We start from the raw sequence: 19,811 nt of genomic DNA, 5'->3' as shown, positions 1-19,811 counted from the left end.
CTTGAGCCGAAGGTCTTTCAAAAACAGCCTCTCTACCCCTCCGGGGTAGGGGTAAGGTCTACGTATACTTTACCCTCTCCAGATGCTACTTGTGGGATTTTACTGGGTTGTTGTTCTTGTTGTATATGCAGTATTTACTGTAAAACCTAAGAAAGAGCAAGACATACCCCCTTTTAAAGACTTCCTAAATTTAACATATTTTATATGAGAAAGGGAAATACTAGAGACAATCACGCAAGTGTTCTTTTGGTGCTTTGAATTTACTACTGTAAAACTTAGCAACTAAGTCTAAAACAGAACCATACGAATCCTTTTACAGACTTCGTTAACTCTGACATACATTTGCTCAAAAGAGGAAAGTACTCATGAGAGTAAAAGAGACTGCCACTTCTAACTTGGAGTCATCTCTAGTTTGTTTTAAAAAGAGAGACAAAATTGGTTATAAGATCAAAACATAGGCTAATCTCACAATCAAGGACAAGCAAAACCAAATATCTAGACATTTATAACATGGTTTTCTTTTTCCCACTTTGACACTGTCAAGGGCAAGGAAAACTAAGGATATTTTTGGAAAGCCTCCCGATAATGAAAATTTGTGTAATTATTAGGATAGTAATAATTACACAGATTAATTTGTTTCTATAACGTAATTACAGTTTAATTACAAGCGTATTGTGTGGTTGCACAAGTGTAATTACACAATTAAATTAGTTTTTAAATAAAGTAATTATGGAAACTTAAAAGTTAATATAATACATATAAGCCTATAATAATTTTTTATAAGTATAAATGACATTAGATCTGGTATTTAAAATGTATAAATTTTCTTGAATATAAACTAATTAGTAATCACATATTTATAACTAATATTGTAAAAATAGTTGATATATATTTTCCAAAATAATAATATTTAGTTTAATTAATTATAAAAACTAAAAACATACGTTTTGTAAGAACATCATAGAATTTATGTTTGATAAAATAAATTAATATTTATAAATATGCTGTCATAACATTATTTAAATGTTTGACAACACTAATCTATCAATTCTAACTAAAAAATGAAATAAAAAATAGAAAATAAAAAATAAAAAAATAAAAATAATGGAAATAAAAAGTTATAAACGAAATAAATTAAATAAAAATAAAAAGGAAAGAAATTAAAAAGTAATCTTGTAATTACATAGTGTAATTACCACCAATTCTCACCTCCTCCCCTGTGATGACCCAAAAGGTCATCTTGTGTTTTAGAACTCAATATTCTGCGCTTTTAAGCCTTAAAAATCTCATTTTTATCCTCCTCAATTTGCGTGCACAATACGGGCGTGTCTCCGGAAAGCTTTTATGTTAAAAGTTGATGAAAATAAGAAATTTTGCTTAAAAACTTCCTTTGAGTTGACTTCGGTCAATATTTTTGATAAACAGACCGGATTTGTATTTTGACGGTCCCGGTGGCTCCGTATCGTAATTTGGGACTTAGGTGTATGCCCGGAATCAAAATCAAAGTCCCTAGCCCGAGATATCGGATCTTTGTCGAAATTTGAAAGTTAAAGACTTAATGAAATGGAGATGTTTGACCAAGGTTTGACTTTTTGGATATCGGGTCCATATTTTAGTTCTGGAATCTGGTATAGGTCCAATACCCTATTTCTGACTTGTATGTGAAATTTGGTGAGAAATGGAGTTGGTTTGACGTGATTCGGACGTCCGGTTGAGAAAACTAGAAATTTTAAAGTGTTCTTGAGAATTTCATTTGATTTGGTGCTAAATTCGTAGTTCTAGGTGTTATTTTGGCGATTTGATCCCGCGTGCAAGTTCGTATGATATTTTTAGACTTGTGCGCATGTTTGGTTTGGAGCCCCGAGGGCTCGGGTGAGTTTTGGATAGCCTACGGAATGAAATTGGACTTAGGCATTGCTGGTATCTGCAATTTCTGGAAATTGGCCTCTGATCTCGCATTTGCGAGCAAGATTCTGTACTGGACCGTCAAGACGTGATAATTCATGATTTCCAACCGATTAGTCATCTGAATCTTGGAAGATCAGAGTTCGCATTTGCGAGCATGACAGCTTCGCATTTGCGAGCTACTCATCACAAATGCGAAGAGTAGCTGGGCCAGACAGTCCTCGCAATTGCGAGAAAAGCTTCGCATTTGCGAAGTGAGTCTGGGGAGTGCATGATCGCAAATGCGATCATTTCTATCGCAGTTACGAAGTGGGATCTTCGCATTTGCGAACAAACCTTCGCATTTGCGAAGGCACCTAAAGTGTGAAGGGCTTCGCATTTGCGATGGCTCATTCGTATTTGCGGGCTGCAATTGCGACATCTGCTGCTGAACAAAACTTAACTTAGACGGAATTTTTCTCTCATTCTTCAAATTTTCAAAACCTAAACCACAAGAGGCGATTTTCCAAAGACCATTTCATCCCCAAAACCTTGGTGAGTGATTCTAAACTAGTTTCTTTCAATCTTTCACTTCATTTTACAAGATTTCAACCTAAAATTTGAGGTTTTCATGGTGGAATTGGGGATTTTTGGGTAGAAACTAGGGATTTGATAAATTGTGGATTTAGACCTCAAATTGAGGTAGGATTCCAAAACCAATTGTATATCCAGGCTCGGGGGTGAATGGGTAATCGGGTTTTGATCCGAATTTCGGGTTTGGACCAAGCAAGCCCGGGTGTTGACTTTTTCAAAAATGGCCTAAATTGAATTCTTTATAATCGTGGGTAGTTCCTAAGACTTAAATTGAACCGTTTGATTGGTAATTTACTAGATTCTATTGGTCCGGGGGCTTGTTTGAAGGGAAAAGCTGTAGTTGAGCTTTGAGTCTGGCTGTTGGAGCGAGGTAAGTATCGTGGTTAACCTTGACTTGAGGGATTAGGTCTTATTTGCCTATTTGCTACGTGTTTGAATATTGAGTACAAAGTATAGGTGAGGTGATGAGTACCTATGCATTGTTGTCAAGTCATAGCATGCGAGTGAGTCTTATCCATGAAATTGTAGCTTTCCGTGATCATATTACCTATGCTTAGACTAGTTTATCGTTATGTTGATCGTTCTTATCATATTTACGGATTTTGGTATTGATTGAGTATTGATTCAAAGTTGAGGTAGGTATTGTGGAACCAATTGTTGAAGTAAGACTTGTTCTTGATTTTTCTATCTCCCTGTTGTTATCGTTCATTGTTTTGGTGAGGGAGAGTGTTAATACACGAAGAGTGATGCCATGCCATATTGTGAGTGTTAATAACGAAGGGTGATGTCGTGCTATGTTATGAGAGAGTTAATACACGAAGGGTGATGTCGTGTCCTTCCTATTTGATTCATATGGTGAGTTTGAGAGTAAAAGCACGAAGGGTGATGTCGTGAACTTTCTTTTGCTGTGGTTACTTGTCCTTATCTGTTCTAATTATATCGTTTGATCAAAGTTCTAGATTCTGCTGTGATCCTTTATCTTGTGATCCCCTCAGCATGTCCCCCTCCCAATATTACTTGTCTTGTTTCTTTTATCGCTGTTATTGGTATATGTAATGTTATACTGTACAGGTCTATTTGTAGGTGTCTTGTCTTAGCCTCGTCACTACTTCGCCAAGGTTAGGATCGGCACTTACCAGTACATGGGGTCGGTTGTACTGATACTACACTGCACACTGTGCATATTTTAGTGTTGGTCCCAGTTGATCGAGAGGCATAGCAGCTTGGACCGGATCACCGGAGACTCAAGGTAGATCTGTCGGCGTTCACAGACCCTGAAGTCCTCGTCTATCTCTTCTATTTTACTGTTTCTATCGTTCAAACAGTTATATTTCTTTCAGACTTGTACTTGTAGTAACTCTTAGATTGTTCGTGAATTGTGACTCCAGATCCGGTTAGTAGTACATATGTTGAGGTTGTTATAAATTTCCGCATTTACTTTAACTTGTTATGGTTTAATTATTGTAAATCACTAAAAGGTTTAAGAATTGGTTTAATGATCTCTAACGATGGCTTGCCTAGCAAGTGAAATGTTAGGCGCCATCACGATCCCGACGGTGGGAATTTCGGGTCGTGACATCCCCCTCCTTGAGAATTGGAGAGTGTAATTACACCTCTCCAATTACGCCCAATTCTATGCTGACTAAATAATTACTTGGCCACACAAACATGCCAAACTGTGTAATTATAACCAATTACACTAATCCAATTCCTAGATGGCTTTCCAAACAGGCTCTAAATATCTTGACATTAACATGGTCTCCGTCGTTCTTTATTTTTTTGCTTTTGACACTCTCAAGGACAAGGAAAACTAATAGTAGTATGTTGATATTAAAATGGTTTTCTTCCTTCTTTTTTGTGGCTTTTGACACTCTCAAGGACGAGGAAAACTAAATATCTAGACATTAACATGGTTTTTATTTATTTATTTATTTATTTGACACTCACCCGAACAAGCAAACTTATATACCTGGACATTAACATAGTTTTTCTTTTCTTTTGAAAAAAAACTGCAATGAATCTTTTTATTAGGTTCAAATAATTAATTACGAGCTAGCTAGGTACTCGATAATACATTAGTAGGTAAATGATCTTTTTCTTAAAGGAATATCGGTTAAGGTTCAAAATTCTTTTCTTTTTGTGGAAATAAGAAATGTCCCCCATAAAATTGGAAAGAAGAAATGCAGATAGTTAAAACTACATACATGATCCTAAATTTACTCTGCAAAGGATGCTAACTAAGAATAGTAAGTTGACGTTTCGGGTTCGAACCTTGGGTATGAAGTCGCCTTAGTTAGGAAGTGCTTATTAGAATACTGTATTTAAAAAATAATTCTGGAGAAGAAAACAACGTATAAACAGAAATGTAGAAGAAGTAGGAATTAATCTGAACCCACAGAATTCACAGTGTTTCCTTAAGGAACTTAATCCCCTTCTAGTACCCGAGGTTGTGGATTATTTCCTCCCAGGATAGAACGGATTACACACTGGTGTAGCGGTACTTCAAACCCTAGTGTTTCAACGAATATAAATAGCGGCAGCAAATCACAGTTACATTGTTTGTTTTGTAAGAAAACAATGCAGAAAGGAAGAGGAGAATTCAGAATTTTCGTAAGGAAAATCTGAGGGAATGGTTGTGCAACTCTTCAGAAGGTCTCATGACTGTTCACGTAAAACGACCATTATGTAAATGGCTATTTACGCAAAATAAAACGGGAATTCAAAATACGGAGGAAAATTAATTCTCCTTTACAAAAACGGCTAATTTGGATAAAATAATATTACGTTAATCTTAATATTAACAAATAAATTTGGTTCAAAAAATTAATCAGTCAATCGATCATTTGACCAAATCCGAATCCGAAGCCGAAGCAGAAGCTTGCCTTCTTCTTAACTCTTTGAACCGTCGAACTTTGGTGTATACCTAGACAACCATAAGTCACGCAATCAACCATTAACCGTCTTTGATTCTCATTGTTGTGTTCGTTTCAGCCACGAACACCGCCTGATTTCATAAGTGCGTAGAAAACTGGCCTCACGAAATTCTCCTTGAAGCGGCTAACACTTCACACTTACATAGGTGATTCCCAGATATGTCATCCCATAGATACACTATTTGATTTACCCCGTATCAAATTTAGAAACCATTAAAAAGCCTTAATATTTTATCCTTGGTACTGAACATTGTCTCGTCACGAGAATGGACCAAAATTTTAGTTGACAGTGTTGAACTGTCATTAATGACTTTGTTTGATCTCTTTGAACCTAGATCTTGGGATCTCCGGTCTTCTAGATAGAGTTACTGCCACAATGACTTGTCTTCGGCCATAGTCCCATTCCCCTCGTTGATTTCTCAACGACCTCTCTATTTAGGCCTTTCAGAAGTGGATCCGACACATTATCACTTGACTTTATATAGTCAATCGTGATAATTCCTCTAGAAAGTAATTGCCTAACGGTTTTATGTCTTCGTCGAATATGACGAGATTTATTGTTATACATAGCGCTCCCATCCCTTCCAATTGCCGCTTGACCATTGCAATGTATACATATTGGGGCCAACGGTTTGGGACAAAAAGGAATATCTTCCAAGAAATTTCGGAGCCATTGAGCTTCTTCACCGGCTTTATCTAAGGCTATGAACTCAACCTCCATTATAGAGCAGGCAATACACGTTTGTTTGGACGACTTCCAAGACACCTCTCCTCTACCAATAATGAATACATATCCACTTGTGAATTTAGAATTAGTTGAACCGGTGATCCAAGTTGCATCATAGTATCCCTTAATCACCGCAGGGTATTTACTGTAGTGCAAAGTAAAGTCCTGGGTTTGTTCTAAATACCCCAAAACTCGTTTCATTGCCATCCAATGAGATTGACTTGGATTACTCGTGTATCGACTCAGTTTACTTATAGCACAAGCTATATCTGGTCGTGTACAATTCATGATATACATTAAATATCCCAATACACGAGCATAATCCAATTGTGATATGCTTTGGCCTTTGTTCTTTGCTAGTGCAAGATTTGTACGTCAATTGGAGTCTTTGCAACTTTAAAATCTAAGTGCTTGAATTTTTTCAAATATTGTTTTAATATAATGAGATTGTGATAATGCCAGACCTTGGGGAGTCTTATGGATCTTAATACCCAGAATTAAATCGGCAATTCCCAAGTCCTTCATATCAAACTTGCTAGTTAGCATACGCTTAGTCGCATTTATGTTGGCAGTGTCATTACTCATTATCAGCATATCATCCACATATAAGCAAATAATGACTATGTGATTTGTAACATTTTTATTGTGCACACATTTATCACATTCATTTATCTTAAAACCATTTGACAATATTTTTTGGTCATGCCATTATTTAGGTACTTGTTTTAGTCCGTCAAAAGACTTAACAAGTCTACAAACCTTCTTTTCTTTACCTGGAACCACAAACCCTTCAGGTTGTTCTATGTTATTTCTTCCTCCAAAATCTCCAGTTAAGAAGGCTGTCTTAACGTCTATTTGATGAATTTCAAGACCATAAACAACAGCTAATGCTACTAACGTTCGTATAGACGTAATTCTTGTAACTGGAGAGTCTGTATCAAAATAGTCAAGACCTTCTCGTTGTCTATACCCTTTGACCACAAGTCTTACCTTATATTTATCAATAGTGTCATCATCTTTCATTTTCCTCTTAAAAATCTATTTAGAACCCAACGGTTTATTTACAGAAGGAAGATCAATCAATTCCCATGTATGGTTGTTCAATAAGGATTCTATTTCACTATTGAGTGCCTCTTTCCAAAATAATGATTCTGAAGAAGACATAGCTTCTTTAAATGTTCGAGACTCATTTTCCAATAAGAAAGTCACAAAATATGGTCCAAATGAAGTAGATGTTCTTTGACGTTTACTACGTCTTTGATCCTCCTGATTAAATGTACTTTCTTTTGTTTCTTCCCGAGGTTGTTTTGATCCTTCACCAATCGACTCACATTTCTTTTTTATACGGATATATATTTTTGAAGAACTCAACATTATCTGATTCTATAACTGTATTATTATGAATGTCGGGATTTTTTGATTTATGAACCAGAAATCGATATGCTTTACTATTGGTCGCATATCCTATAAAAATACAATCAACGGTTTTCGGTCCTATTTTTACCCTTTTGGGTTTAGGAAGTTGCACTTTTGCCAAACGCCCCCACACTTTAAAATAATTCAAGTTGGGCTTCCTTCCTTTCTATTTTTCATATGGGATGGATTGTGTTTTGCTATGTGGTACTTGATTTAGTATCCGGTTAGCCGTAAGAATGGCTTCCCCCCCCTCCCCCCCCCCAAGTTCTATGGCAAACCAGAACTTATCAACAATGCGTTCATCATCTCCTTTAATGAACGATTCTTTTTTCTCGCAATCCCATTGGATTGGGGCGTGTAAGGGCCGTTGTTTGATGAATAATTCCATATTCTAAACATATTTCTTCAAAAGGAGATTCATATTCACCACCCCTATCACTTCTTATCATTTTGATTTTCTTATTAAGTTGCATTTCAACTTCATTTTTGTGTTGCTTGAATGCATCTATTACTTCATCTTTGTAATTAAGTAAGTAAGCATAGCAATATCGAGTACTGTCGTCAGTAAAAGTTATGAAATACTTCTTTCCACCGCGAGATGGTATTGACTTGATGTTGCAAATATCTGTGTGACCTAAGTCTAAAGGATTTGAATTCCTTTCAACTGCTTATAAGGATGTTTAACATACTTAGATTCCACACATATTTGACATTTTGATTTGTAGCATTCAAACTTAGGCAATACTTCCACATTAATTATTTTTCGCAAGGTTTTATAATTGACATGTCCCAAACGTATATGCCATAAATCATTTGACTCAAGTAAGTAAGAAGAAGCTGAAATTTTAATATTCTCAACGATCATTACAATCAGTTTGAAAAGGGCCTCAGTGAGTTAACCTTTTCCTACAAACATCTCATTCATACTTATTACAACCTTATCAGATACAAAATACACTTAAACCCGTTCTTAACGAGAAGTTCAAAAGAGACTAAGTTCTTCCTAATTCCAGGAACATGAAGGATGTTGTTCAGAGTCACCACCTTGCCAGAAGTCATTTTCAGAAATATCTTGCCACATCCTTCAATCTTGACTGTTGCAGAATTTCCATAGAAAGCGTCTCTTCAGGTCCAACGGGAGCATAAGTAGCAAACGCTTCTCTAACAGCACAAATATGGCGAGTGGCTACAGAATCAATCCACCATTCTTTAGGATTTCCTACCAGGTTGCATTCAGAAAGCATAGCACACAAGTCATCAATATCCTCGTGCTTTTCAACCATGTTTGCTTGACCCTTCTTCTTGTCTTTCCTTGGAGCACGATAATCTGCAGATTTATGTCCAGCTTTCCCACAGTTGTAGCAATTTTTTTTGAACCACTTCTTGCTTGGGTTGCTTTTTGGTCCAAAAGCCTTCTTCCTCTTTCTATTATTTTGAGGAGCATCCTCAACAATGTTTGCTCCCATTATTGTTGAGTTTCCACGACCTTTCTTTTCAGCAGCTTTGCTGTCCTCTTTGATTCTCAACCGAAAAGATCTCAAGCGACATCTCCTTGCGCTTGTGTTACAAGTAATTTTTGAAGTCCTTCCACAAAGGAGGCAACTTATCAATTATCGCTGCAACTTGGAATGCTTCATTGATGATAAGACCTTCAATGAAAATTCTGCTAGTAATAATAATATAATTAATACTTTCAACATAAGTATTAATTCGACTTATACCTTCAGCAAGGAGAGCGTGAATAATCGCTTGCAATTCCTGGACTTGGTAATAACAGACTTGCTATCTACCATTTTATAGTCCAAAAATTTAGCGCCAACAAATTTCTTCAACCCTGTATCCTCAGTTTTGTATTTCTTTTCAAGTGCAATCCACAGTTCTTTTGGCGTCTCCACATTACTATAGACGTTATACAGATCGTCCTGCAGTCCGCTAAGAATGTAATTCTTGCACAAAAAATCAAAATGCTTCCACGCCTCAGTCACGAGAAAGCGTTCATTATTTGGAGTTTCGTCGGGCAGAACAGGAACATCTTCCTTAATGAACTTCTGTAGAGTTAAAGTCGGCAAGTAGAAGAACATCTTCTGCTGCCATCACTTGAAATCAATCTCGAAAAATTTTTCGGGCTTTTCTGCCGGTGCTGGTGCAAATGCCGGTGTTGTTCAGCTTGTCGATGCATTGGCAGTCACCATAGGAACATCCTGGTTTCCGTTCTAAGTCATCATTTCTGTAAAAGAATGACACAAACAAACGTTTAATAAACGGTGAAGTTTTTATATCTTCAAACCAAATAAAATTGGAGTAGAAAATCACGTAGATTTTAATCTCCAACGGCATAGAAAATTGTTAGGATTTTAATCTCCGAATAACAGATAATAAACCAAAACCGAATATACGTTAAAGTAAACAAATGAACTAGAAAACCACGAAGGTTTTAATTTCCAAAACGGGAGTAGAAAATCACAAAGGTTTTTGTCTCCAGAATAGTGAGTATAATACAAATACAGAAAATAATTAAGTTCCTTAAGCTTGTTAGAATATTGTATTTGAAAAATAATTCTGGAGAAGAAAACAACGTATAAACAGAAATGTGGAAGAAGTAGAAATTAATCCGAACCCATTGAATTCACAGTGTTTCCTTAAGGAACTTAATCCCTTGCTAGTACCCCGAGGTTGTGGATTATTTTCTCCTAGGATAGAACGGATTACACACTGGTGTAGCGGTACTTCAAACCCCAGTGTTTCAACGAACACAAATGGCGGTAGCAAATCACACTTACGTTGTTTGTTTTGTAAAAAACAATGCAGAAAGGAAGAGAAGAATTCAAAATTTTCTTAAGGAAAATTTTTAAGGAACGGTCTGCTATTTATAGCCAACATGTTGAGTTTAAACGAAGAGGTGCAACTCTTCAGAAGGTCTCATGACTGTTCACGTAAAACGGTCATTACGTAAATGGCTATTTACGCAAAATAAAACGGAAATTCAAAACGCGGAGGAAAATTAATTTTCCGTTACATAAATGACTAATTTGGATTAAATAATATTACGTTAATCTTGATATTAACAAATAAATTTGGTCCAAAAAATAAATCAATCAATTGATCATTTGACCAAATCCAAATCCATATCCAAAGCTAAAGCTTGCCCTCTTCTTAACTCTTTAAGAGCTAGAAGAAGAACAATTGTATATATACCCATCAAAAGTCTTTTCCTCCTCCAATATGGGACAACGTCCCTTTGTCAAAGAGGGAAAATCAAAATTTCATTTTTCCCTCCATTTCCCATTCACCATCTTTTAAGCTAAAATAAGCTTTAAAACCTAACAGTGTTGTACCTCCAATATGGGACTTTTCGGCACGAATTCGAATTAGTCGGCCCCATTGCGTATATCGGACCCCTGGGGGAAACAAAAAAAAAGTAAGTTCAGGCGGAAGGTAAACTTGGTGTTTTCGAATTTCACCCCAACGTAGCGACTTCAATTTTTCATGCCGACGTACGACACTAAAACTTTTTCTTTTCATCATTAACCTATTATTATATTGCTTGTACTCTTTAGATACGTCAAAATTTTTATATATTGATGATTCTCTTTCAATATCGCCCCTTCTTTATATTCAGCAATAAATATCGATCCCATTGCTCTTAACGGCTCTCTCTACTACTACTGCTTTTCTCTTTATCTCTCTTATGTTCGTTCCTTCATATCCAAAACCAGTTTCACTCTCTCTTATATTTCCCTTTTTAGTCTCATTCACTTTCAGCCTTTTTCTTGATCTTGACATTAACAACTAGAAAATGGAGGGTGAGAGTTTGTCTGATCATTTCTTTGAGGATTCTGAATTTGACATCTTTAGTATTTTAGAGGCTTTAGATGGAGGCGGTGCGTCGGAGTTTAACATGAGTAACACCACAACAACAACGACGACGACGACAACTTCGGATGAAATTAATGGTTTAGTTTCAAAAGAAGAAGAGAAGAAAAGGAAGTTGGTTTCTCAGAAATCAACAGGTTCGAGTGCAACTTTACAAGAAAACTCAGAAACTGAAGCAGACGGTGGTGCTACACCAAATAGCAATAAGAGACAAAGAGTAGCAACAGTAATTGGTGGGGTAGAGGAGGGAAATAACCAAATGGAAACAAAGATTTCTCACATAACAGTTGAAAGAAACCGCAGAAAGCAAATGAATGAACATTTGTCTGTTCTTCGCTCTTTGATGCCTTGTTTTTATGCTAAACGAGTACGCTTCTATTTCTCTTTTCCAACTATATATTGCTATCTTTTCATTTTCTAGAGGTTAATTTCAACCATATCTGCTTTTGAGTTTAATTAACTTCTATACTTTTTTCCTTCTTCTCTGTGGTTCGAAAACGTATCATTACATTCTCGTCTAAATCTTGTTTTTCAATTACTTAAACTGAATTTTCACACTAATCATATCATGTTAATAGATAACTACAAGTAAAAGTTGAATAAAAAGAGAGATAAGGAAGTTAAAAACTTAATCAGATTATCTGATACAACAAGTTAAAATATATTAATAGTGTAAAAACTCCTTAGACTGCACTAGGTTTGTTGTTGGTGTGGTTGTCGTTGTTCAAGCATATATAAGTTAGTTAGTTCTCAATCTTTTTGCTTACACTTTGGTTAACTACTTGTCTTGTATAATAATCTGATGAACTAATTAACACATGTAAGAAACCTTAAATGAAATAATTTTCTAGTGGGTGTGGGGGCATGCATGTTCTAAATGTGTTCTTGAAAATGTTCTACGTACTACACTTCTGAAACGCCATTTCCTTGTTTTGAAGTTAATTAGCATAATTTAAATTTCTTGTTTACATGTTTAATCAGGGTGATCAAGCATCAATAATTGGTGGGGTAGTGGATTACATAAACGAGCTGCAGCAAGTTTTACAATCATTAGAAGCCAAGAAACAGCGCAAAGTTTACAGTGAAGTTCTAAGTCCAAGACTAGTAATTCCAAGTCCAAGAGTATTACCTTCACCACTTAGTCCAAGAAAACCACCACTTAGCCCCAAAATTAACTTACCAATTAGCCCAAGAACCCCACAACCAACCAGCCCTTATAAACCTAATAATAATAATAATAATAATAATAACAACAGGTTACAGCAACCAACAATATCTGCTACTCCACTTGAACCATCTCCTACTTCTTCTTCAACTAATTCCTCCATTGACAGTGTCAATGAACTTGCTGCTAATTCAAAATCAGCAATTGCTGATGTAGAGGTGAAATTCTCAGGCGCTAATGTTATACTGAAGACGGTTTCGCCGCGAATTCCTGGCCAAGCTGTGAAGATTATTGCTGCTTTAGAAGAACTCGCACTGGAAATACTACATGTTAGTATCAGTACTATTGATGGAACCATGCTCAACTCTTTCACTATTAAGGTAAATTCATAAGTTTAAAGTTACGTACGTTATTTATACGACCAGATTAAATTGATCTATAACAATAGAACTGATATTTATATAGTCAATGTATATACTTAAATTCATACGTACATAAGGCTAGCTCAATAACTCTCAAATTACTATCATGAAGCTGAATTCACCCTAGCAAGTTACGCAGCTGGCATTATTATTACCTTCTTTTATGACCAAGTATAAATCTTTCACAATTTGAAGTAAGTTCTACTACTATAATTTATTGGTAGCTCAAGTCCTAAAATGTATTTTCATGATAAGAACCTTAAACCACTTTATTTTATTATTTTTCTATTTCAATCTCTTTCATTTAATGCACCTTTACCTAGAGGTGTACAAGAAGTTGAATATACATCTTTTTTGTTATAATTGACCTAAGCTTATTCCAAATATGACTATACATAACATATCATAGTTTGATATGGAGATAGAGTTGACAAGTCAGGACAATTGAGGAAACTTTTTTACTAGCACAAAATGTTATATTTGATGCCAAAAATTCCTAGTAATCATTTGATTCCGATGGTGAAACATACTTGTGGGCAATCATTTGTACTTTCTGGTTAACTTTTCTACATATGGCACCCTTGACAACCACACTTCTTCCAAAAGATTTTAACTCCGGTATTATTTCAGTAAATTTAATTTACTATCGGTATTAAAGCATTAATCTTCATGTATCACTAACAGCATATGGAAAAGACTAAGCCCGTTTGGCCATAAAATATTTTTCACTTTGTTTCGAAATCAATGTTTGGCCATAAAATTTTCAATTTTCACTTGAAGATGAATTTTGAAATTTTTCGAAAATTTGAAAAATTCTAAAAAGCTGTTTTCCAAAAAATTTCACTCAGATCACTCAAAAAATTAAAAAACAACCCAAAATTATATTCATGTCCAAACACAACTCTAATTTTTAAATACTATTTTAACTTAAATTTTTTTTTTTTCACATTCATCGGAATTTTATAATTGTTATGTCCAAACCCACTTAAACACTTTCTAGAGAATCCCTGTGGTTTCTTTAAATTAGTGAGGATTTCAAAGCTAATGATTGGTAATTTGTTGTGCTTTGACAGATCGGAATTGAATGCCAACTAAGTGCTGAGGAACTGGCTCATCAGATTCAGCAGACATTCTGCTAAGCCCAGTACTCAATAATTACTTTAGTAATTTAGTAGTACATGTCCAGACCACCTTTTTTCCTTCTTTTTTTTTTTAACTAAAAGAAGTGTCGCATTCCTAGATCGATCTGACTAGGGAGCTGTAACAATAAAAGAGAATGTGGGTAGGTTGAATTTACCACCATTCTGTTTTAACAGATGTTACGTATAGATTGTATTTACTAGCTAGTGATCGTTTGATATGACCCTTCTGTACTCATTTTCTTATGTTCAGTCTTTGTATTTTCATTTGTGTACTCCGTGTCCTCTTTAAACTAAGTAATTATAATGTGTTCTTTCACTTAATTTCATCTGTTTTGCTGCCAATTAATGAACTTATATATTTCTATAAAAAATAATAGCTCAAACATCAAGGAATTAATTAAATCAGTGGAATCCGAGGTAAAATTAAACTATGAAGGAATGAGATATATATCATTGTCAAAGAGTTTGCATGTGATCATATACTCTTAATAGAGCTCTATACGTACTGTATATATACCAGTTGGATGCCTTGTCATGCTTTAACGGTTCCTAATCTGTAAATTACCTAATGTGGTCCGACCTTTCTTTGGATAGGACCTCACGTATAGCATGTATAATATTAATACCAGTCTGAGGCGTAGGTATAAGTCCAGATACGGGTTCAGTAGAACGACATAGTTTTGGTCAAACAATGTATTTGTATTAAGAAATTCATTAAATATATAGACATATAAATTTTAGAATGCAGTTATTAGCTAGCATTTAAATAAAGTCGTCATTCTAAGATTGAGAACCCATAAGTTGGTATTCTGGCATGCCTCTGGCATCGGGTTGTCTTTTTTAATTTTATTTACTGCAAATGAATTTGTGAAATTAATATATTATGGGGTAATAGTTATAGAGATATTTATACATTCCAAATACAGAAGTGAAGATTAACATAGAGAACCCATCTTCTCTAGCTAAATTGCCAAATTGATACCTACGTTGTGTGAGAAGCTACAGTACATTTGAGCAATGGGTGCAAATGCATTCATTATCTTTTTACTAATATGATATTTAAACTAAATTTGCACATAAATGCAAAAAGATGAGTAGTATTGAATACAATGATAATCTTCACACATTCATGTAGAATTTATAATTTACGTTTAGTATTTAATCCGTATGCCTCGTATCAGCCACATACAAAAAGCCTCTGGGCTGCATGCATTTCATCGATGAGTTTGCTAATTTGATGATGAAGCAAAAACCAATAATATTTGCACCTTAATACATATGTTTGGAAACATACCTTTAGACAAAGGAGGAAACTATTTACGTTCTCCAGCCTTTTCCATTCCAATAATGAATTTAGGAGTCATGCACGAATTATATTTGTTAGAAGATATACTTAAGTAAATAAAAATTTGATTTGTCGAATAGTTTAAGTTTTTATATGAGAAGGTGACACATTAACATGGTATTATAGAGCAAGCGGAGGTCCTGAGTTCGAGTTTCACCACCACTTATTAATTAAAAAAAAAATTACGTACTTGGCTCGTCAAAAATGAATCAAGACAACACGTGAGGTTGTGTGTTGAAGTCACAATTAAATAAAAATATACTCTAGTCGCTTAAACAGTTTGACTTCAAATCGTATTAATGTAGTCCTCTTTATACCAACTTAGCTGAAATTTCATGAAAAAACACGTAGGTATATTATATTATTAAGTTGGCACCACAGATCTACTAATATACCCATCTAAATATTGCTTAATCAAGTGAGAGAGTAAATTAAGTCTAATGCAATATCGACTTCACCCTAGATCATTGAATGAGCTATTAGAGCTTTCTCAGTATGTCCCAATGATCAGGACTGTTGGGGTTTTATGTATTTAAGTATTTTAAATACTTAAAAGAGCGTGAATGGGAAATGGAGGGAAATGAAATTTTTGAGTGAAATTTTAAGTTTCTCCTTTGGCAAAGGGACATTGTCCCATATTGGAAGAGGATGTTAGGTGTTTGCCATAATTTTCTTACTATATTTGGTTTTCCTATCTCTTGAAGGAAAAGGGCAATATAATTACCTTAACTGGGTTTTCCTTTTTGTAAAAGGAAATTATAAATCTCCAATATTTGGCTAGTCCTTTTTCTTGTAGGAAAAGGTTTGGACTTCTATAAATTGAGGATCCTTCCTTCACATTCAGTAGCATCCACAATGTAGCCGTATGGGATTTGAGAGTCGTGTTTAGGGGGAGAACTTTACGGGACAAGTGTTAGTGTGTCACTTGTGTTTGCCTCTTCGTGAGGTTGTTCTCTCGATATTTTGTACTCTCTTTTTATTATAGTGGATTGCTCATCTCCGTTGTGGACGTAGGTCAGTTGACCGAACCACGTTAAATGTTTGTGTTTCTTTTGGTAGATTTCTCCTTTGTTGTCTGATTTATCGTCGTTGAAGGTTTGCTTTGCTAGCTTCCGCATGACACCTGACTTTTTTCGGTCCTAACAGAGGAAGAGGTTTTTTATGGGTATATAAGCAATTGCTCTTCTTCTAGCTCTTAAAGAGTTGAGAAGAAGGCAAACCTCGCGCCGTCGTCGCTCGCTCGGCTTCGGCTTCGGCTTCGGCTTCGGCTTCGGCTTCGGCTTATTGATTAATTTTTTGGATCAAATTTATTTGTTAATAGTAAAATATTAACAGAAATGTTATTAAATATTTGTTTTAATAACGGAATATTAATATTAAAATAGATATTAATATTAAATCCAATCCGTTTTTCTGTTTTGGGCCGTTTTGCATAAACAGCCATTCTGAAGAGTTGCACCTCTTCAGATTTCAGCCCAACTTTGGCTATAAATATAAGACTATTCTGCTCAGAATTTCCATACGAATTTTCTGAGTTCTTCTCCTCTCTTCTGCATATTTTAACTTCAAAGAAAGCAACAGCAAGTGTGATTTGCTACCGAACTTTATGTTCGCTGAAATACTGGGGTTTGAAGTACCACTACACCAGTGTGTAATTCGTTCTATCCTGGGAGGAAATAATCCATAACCTTGGGTACTAGGAGGGGATTAAATTCCTTAAGGAAACACTGTGAATTCAGTGGGCTCGAATTGGTTTTTTGTTATTTCATTTACATTTCTGTTTATGTTATTTTATTTTCTCCAGAATTGTTTTACAAATACAGATTAATAACAAGGACATGATTATCTTCATCTTCCTATCCTAGCCTACCCTAACAACTCTCTTTTGGAGTTTGTAATGAAGACCTGAACCTATGCTTCTAAATAGGTTCTGTATCGTTGTTCAATCTATACCCTGTTATAAGGCCAGAAACTAGCTACAAGACTATAGTTGAGGCTTACCCTTCAATTAATTGACTACTTCCAAAATGTAAGACATATAAGAGTTTCTATAAGTCAGTTCAATCGTAATGTACTTGAATCTTCAGTAATTAATGATACAATGACTAATGTGTTAGGTGTTTGCCATAATTTTCTTACCATATTTGGTTTTTCTATTTGTTGAAGGAAAGGACAACATGTTTACCTTAATTGAGTTTTCCTTCTTGTAGAAGGAAATTACAAATCTCCTATATTTGGCTAGTCCTTTTTCTTGTAAGAAAAGGTTTGGACTTCTATAAATTGAGGATCATTCCTTCTCATTCAGTAGCATCCACAATGTAGCCATATGGGGTTTGAGGGTCGTGTTTAGGGGAGAACTTTACGGGACAAGTGTTAGTGTGTCACTTGTGTTTGCCTCTTCGTGAGGTTGTTCTCTCGATATTTTGTACTCTCTTTTTATTATAGTGGATTGCTCATCTCCGTTGTGGACGTAGGTCAGTTGACCGAACCACGTTCAATGTTTGTGTCTCTTTTGGTAGATTTCTCCTTTGTTGTCTGATTTATCGTCGTTGAAGATTTGCTTTGCTAGCTTTCGCATGACACCTGACTTTTTTCGGTCCTAACAAGTGGTATCAGAGTGAGGTTTAAGACAGGTTCATCACGACAGTTTCAGTTCTAGCCGCAACCTATTTGACGATAATCGTGATTTTTGTCTGAGAATTTGACCGGTGTGCTACGCACGTTGAGACAAACTTTGTGGTGGAGATTTGGAGCGACCTGCTGAAGGCTATGTGATGAAGGTAGATCAAGTTTATTTTGTTAGAAAATTCAGGCCGAGGGGGAGAATTGTTAGGTGTTTGTCCAGATTTTCTTACCATAATTGGTTTCCTATCTCATGAAGGAAAGAACAACATATTTATCATAATTGGGTTTTTCTTTTCCTAGAAGGAAAATATAATTCTTCCATATTTGGCTAGTCCCTTTTCTGGTAGGAAAATGTTTGGAGTTCTATAAATTGAAGATCCGTCCTCCTCATTCAATAGCATCCACAATGTAGCCATATGGGGTTTGTGAGTCGTGTTTAGGGGGAGAACTTTACGGGACAGGTGTTAGTGTATCACTTGTGTTTGCCTCTTCGTGAGGTTGTTCTCTCGTTATTTTGCACTCTCTTTTATTATAGTGGATTGCTCATCTCCGTCGTGGACGTATGTCAATTGACTGAACCACGTTAAATGTTTGTGTCTCTTTTGGTATATTTCTCTTTTGTTGTCGAACTTACCGTTGTTCAAGGTTTGCTTTGCTAGATTCCGTATGACACCTGAATTTTTCGGTCCTAACAAGTGGTATCAGAGCGAGGTTTAAGGCAGGTTCATCTTGGCAGGTTTAGTTCTAGTCGCAACCTATTTGACGGTAATCATGATTTTTGTCTGAGAAATTTGATCGGAGTGCTACGCACGTTGAGACAAACTTTGTGGTGGAAATTTGGAGATGCGACCTGTTGAAGGCTACGTGAAGAAGGTGGATCAAGTTTATTTTGTCAGAAAATTCAGGCCAAGAGGGAGAACTGTTAGGCGTTTGCCATAATTTTCTTACCATATTTGGTTTTCCTATTTGTTGAAAGAAAGGGCAACATGTTTACCTTAATTGGGTTTTCCTTCTTGTAGAAGGAAATTACAAATCTCCTATATTTGGCTAGTCTTTTTCCTTGTAGGAAAAGGTTTGGACTTCTATAAATTGAGGATCCTTCCTTCTCATTCAGTAGCATCCACAATGTAGCCATATGGGGTTTGAGGGTCGTGTTTAGGGGGAGAACTTTACGGGACAAGTGTTAGTGTGTCACTTGTGTTTGCCTTTTCGTGAGGTTGTTCTCACGATATTTTGTACTCTCTTTTTATATAGTGGATTGCTCATCTCTGTTCGTGGACGTAGGTCAACTGGCCGAACCTACACGTTAAATGTTTGTGTCTCTTTTAATTTATTCTCTTTTATTATCTGATTTATCGTCGTTTAAGATTTGCGTTATTAGCTTCCGCAGGACACCTGAATCTTTCCGGTCCTAACATAATGTTACTCCCTTCATCATATTTTAACAGTATTACTTCGCTTAAACACAAGTTAAAGTTGAGGGTTTTGCTGAATTATTAGTCGTATATGATCTTTTTTTGTAGTGGATACTCGATGTACAGAGGCAGAGCTAGCTTATAATTAGGTGCGGGTGCAGCCGAACCCAATTACTTTTGCTCAAATATTGTATTTTTATTAGAAAATTCGTTAAATATATATCAATATTTAATTGCAAATCCAGTAACTAACATGAGCTATATGTTTCG

The 19,811-nt window shown here is 35.5% G+C and overlaps 1 protein-coding gene across 1 annotated transcript; it reads left to right on the top strand.

Annotated features, from left to right (window-relative positions):
- The first annotated feature begins 11,266 nt into the window (after nt 1-11,266).
- Nucleotides 11,267-14,167, top strand: LOC109216481 (transcription factor SPEECHLESS). Its single transcript, XM_019380641.1, has 3 exons — nt 11,267-11,794; nt 12,409-12,972; nt 14,088-14,167. The coding sequence occupies exons 1-3, from the start codon at nt 11,351-11,353 to the stop codon at nt 14,151-14,153; spliced, it is 1,074 nt and encodes a 357-aa protein (XP_019236186.1). The 5' UTR covers nt 11,267-11,350; the 3' UTR covers nt 14,154-14,167.
- Nucleotides 14,168-19,811: the final 5,644 nt, after the last annotated feature.

The sequence above is a fragment of the Nicotiana attenuata genome, unplaced genomic scaffold (genome assembly GCF_001879085.1).
Source record: "Nicotiana attenuata strain UT unplaced genomic scaffold, NIATTr2, whole genome shotgun sequence".
In the NCBI taxonomy this organism is placed as follows: Eukaryota; Viridiplantae; Streptophyta; class Magnoliopsida; order Solanales; family Solanaceae; genus Nicotiana; species Nicotiana attenuata.
Note: the sequence above shows the minus strand (reverse complement) of the source record. Positions and strands in the feature narration are given on the sequence as shown.

Excerpts from the sequence above, each read along its gene's own strand:
- LOC109216481 (XM_019380641.1), top strand. The coding sequence starts at position 11,351 with ATGGAGGGTGAGAGTTTGTCTGATCATTTCTTTGAGGATTCTGAATTT. Across the intron at positions 11,795-12,408 it reads CTTGTTTTTATGCTAAACGA|GGTGATCAAGCATCAATAAT; the intron begins GTACGCTTCTAT and ends ATGTTTAATCAG. Across the intron at positions 12,973-14,087 it reads TCAACTCTTTCACTATTAAG|ATCGGAATTGAATGCCAACT; the intron begins GTAAATTCATAA and ends GTGCTTTGACAG.